Source organism: Mytilus californianus, unplaced genomic scaffold, assembly GCF_021869535.1.
Source record: "Mytilus californianus isolate M0D057914Y unplaced genomic scaffold, xbMytCali1.0.p SCAF_1, whole genome shotgun sequence".
Taxonomy (NCBI): domain Eukaryota; kingdom Metazoa; phylum Mollusca; class Bivalvia; order Mytilida; family Mytilidae; genus Mytilus; species Mytilus californianus.
In genome coordinates, this window is record NW_026262581.1 from 34,501,055 (window position 1) to 34,503,987 (window position 2,933).

At 31.7% G+C, this 2,933-nt stretch overlaps 1 protein-coding gene across 1 annotated transcript; it reads left to right on the forward strand.

Annotated features, from left to right (window-relative positions):
* Positions 1 to 1,880: 1,880 nt before the first annotated feature.
* LOC127719663 (uncharacterized) lies at positions 1,881 to 2,709 on the forward strand. Its single transcript, XM_052225898.1, has 2 exons — positions 1,881 to 2,294; positions 2,598 to 2,709. The coding sequence occupies exons 1-2, from the start codon at positions 1,934 to 1,936 to the stop codon at positions 2,615 to 2,617; spliced, it is 381 nt and encodes a 126-aa protein (XP_052081858.1). The 5' UTR covers positions 1,881 to 1,933; the 3' UTR covers positions 2,618 to 2,709.
* Positions 2,710 to 2,933: the final 224 nt, after the last annotated feature.

Genomic DNA, 2,933 nt, shown 5'->3' on the forward strand with positions numbered 1-2,933 from the left:
TACAGAATGTGGCGGGGTTAAACTAGTTTGAAGGCGCGCCAACCCTCCGCCTAACCTGGGAAAGTGGTGTAACAGTACAACATAAGAACAAACTATTAAAATCAGTTGAAAAGGGCTTAACTCATCAGATCGATCCAAAGCAAAAATACATCTAACAAAAACACAGAGTGGACATAGCAGGGTACTTATACATCCCGACAACAAAAAGACACTAGTACAGCTCTGGGAATACTCGCAGTTATGACAGCTAGTTCAAAGCCAATAACAACTAATAAAAAAATCATGCATCTAAGACTAAAATATCAATCAGTACATATCCAACATCCAATGGATTTAGTGTGAAGACGTCATTAACAGTCAGTGAAGACGTCATTAACAGTCAGAGAAAACATGACCGTGTGCAATGCCAAGATACAGGTATATGAAAGCTTTAAATTTGAACCATACTTACGACTATTATTTTCCTTTTGGTCGTATGACACTTGACGATATTTTTGCATCCAGCTATCCGGTTTTTGGCTTCGGACGTTCTTGACACGGGTGGGTTCAGAGACACGATTCGAACGCATGAGGTTTTAAAGGTTTGTTTTTAATTTTGTCAACCCTTAAATTTATATTTTGCTTAATTCTTACTCTATCGGGAAAGTGTATATGAAATTATGATTTCCTATACTGTATGTTCTATCAACTACAAAAACCTTTTTTTGTTGGTGTCTTTTCCGTTTTTATTTGTATGTTTGTTTGAATGTTTAAATCTTTTGTGGCTGTATGTTTTTGATGAGTTTTTTCACAGTCTTGACTGCTGGGTCCCAATTATTTTGGAATATATATATATATAACCAGAAATTCGTTTTCAAAAACATTCCACTTTAAGATTGTTCATAGGATTCTACAATGTAATTTGTTTTTATTGAAATGTAAATTCAAAGAAACTGAACTATTTACATTTTGTTTAGAAATCAGAGAAACAAATTTTTCACATTTTTGGGAGTGTAATGTTATACAAAATTTCTGGCTATTCATAATAGACCGGATTAGAAATTATGACATTTTCTTGCCTTTTAGCGCAAAAGAAGTAATTTTAGGTGTGTCTGAGGATTTTGTCAACATTGAAACAGTAAATGATATTTTGTTGCTATTTAAATACTATATATACAAATGTAGATCTAAGAACATATTGCCCACAAAATATGGTGGGAAAGAATATTCAAAGTATTGGATTAATGTAGAAAAATACTCTGTATGTTTCTTAACCCCTGCACAAAGAGTAAAAATGGATCAGAAGTGGCATTTGATAGAAGCATCTTTTAATTAACAAAATCAATTGTAATATATATATATCTTATTATATCATTATGACTTAATCGATTTTACAAGTGTTATTAATTTTCATAATTTGTGTCTAATACTGTAGTATGTGATTTCACATGTTTCACCATGGACAGCAAGAGGACATTCAAAACGCATAAGTCGAAGAAAAACTGACAACGGCATGGAAAAAACAACGAAAAGACAACCAAAACATTACATAGAAAACTAAAACTGATTTGGTGTTAACATATAAGTCAAAATATCTAAATTATTTCGATGTTAAATATCCTGACGTCAATATTCTGAATTTCTAAATATTGGTAATAACCATAAGAATTATCACTTTTTTTCTTAATTTATTTATTTATTTATTCACCCACCTATGATTTGGTATTTTCTTGAAAAATCACACCTCGCCCATCCTATAAGTCAGTCATTTCGTTAATGATAGTTTGGTTATGACGTAAAATAAAATGAAGGTGCTAAAAATAATCTTTTACATGATCAAACAAAGCATATTTAAAAAAAAAATCTTTTAAATCCAAAGCAATATTTCAAACTGACTCGAGGACAAGAACAGTTCTCTTAGGTTTCAATATTTTTATCTGACTAGCATTGTAAAATGGGAGCAGGATTTTCAAAAGATGATGAAAATGACAGGACTGGTGCTTTATTTCAGGCAATACGGAGAGATCGATTTCAGCTGGCTACAGAACTAATCTCAAAAGGTGCAGGGGTAAACTGTATGAATAACTTTGGTAATACACCACTTATACAAACATGTCGAAACAACCGGACATCAAACAGGACAGGGAGGGCAGTTGAATCTGACCGAGAACGTTTTGTCTCATTCCTTATCAGCAATGATTGTGACATGAGCAAATATGATATATATGGATGGACAGCTCTTATGTATGCCGAGAAGAATGGCCATGATAACATCATTGATATTTTGGAGAAAAAGGATATAATGTGTAGTGACGGTAAGAATTCTTAATATTTAAGCTAATAAATTAGTTATTGATAGTTATTTGTGCTTCATTTTTTTTTATACTTTCTCTCTTTTTTTTCAAATGATAAAATTTATGAAGAATTTTCAAGAAAAGCAATTTTGGCTTCTCGAGTTAGTTTCTGTGAAAATTGAGAATGTAACTTTCATATTGCTCTGGTGGTAAAATGGACATAGCAAATTTTCTCTAAAATATTATTTAGTAAGGAACATAGGACTTGAATTAAAAAAATATTTATGTCATAAAATTAATTTTCTTGTATATACTTTATTTCAGATACAGAAACTAAAGAGTGAGTAGCAGTCTTCCAATGGAGAAGCGGTATCTTAAACTGAAAGACGGGATAAAATATCAATACTGTTTTCAAAATAAATTTTTAATCATTGAAGTCACAATTTATTTACACAATGATGTTAAAATTGGTACGCTTTACAATTACCTATATCTAATACAATGCAAGGAGCCTCCATAACCGTTAGTAGATAGATATTAGAAGATGTGGTATGAGTGCCAATGAGACAACTCTCCATCCAAGTCAAAATTTATAAAGTAAACCATTATAGGTCAAAGTACGGTCTTCAACACGGACCATTGGCTCACACCGAACAGCAA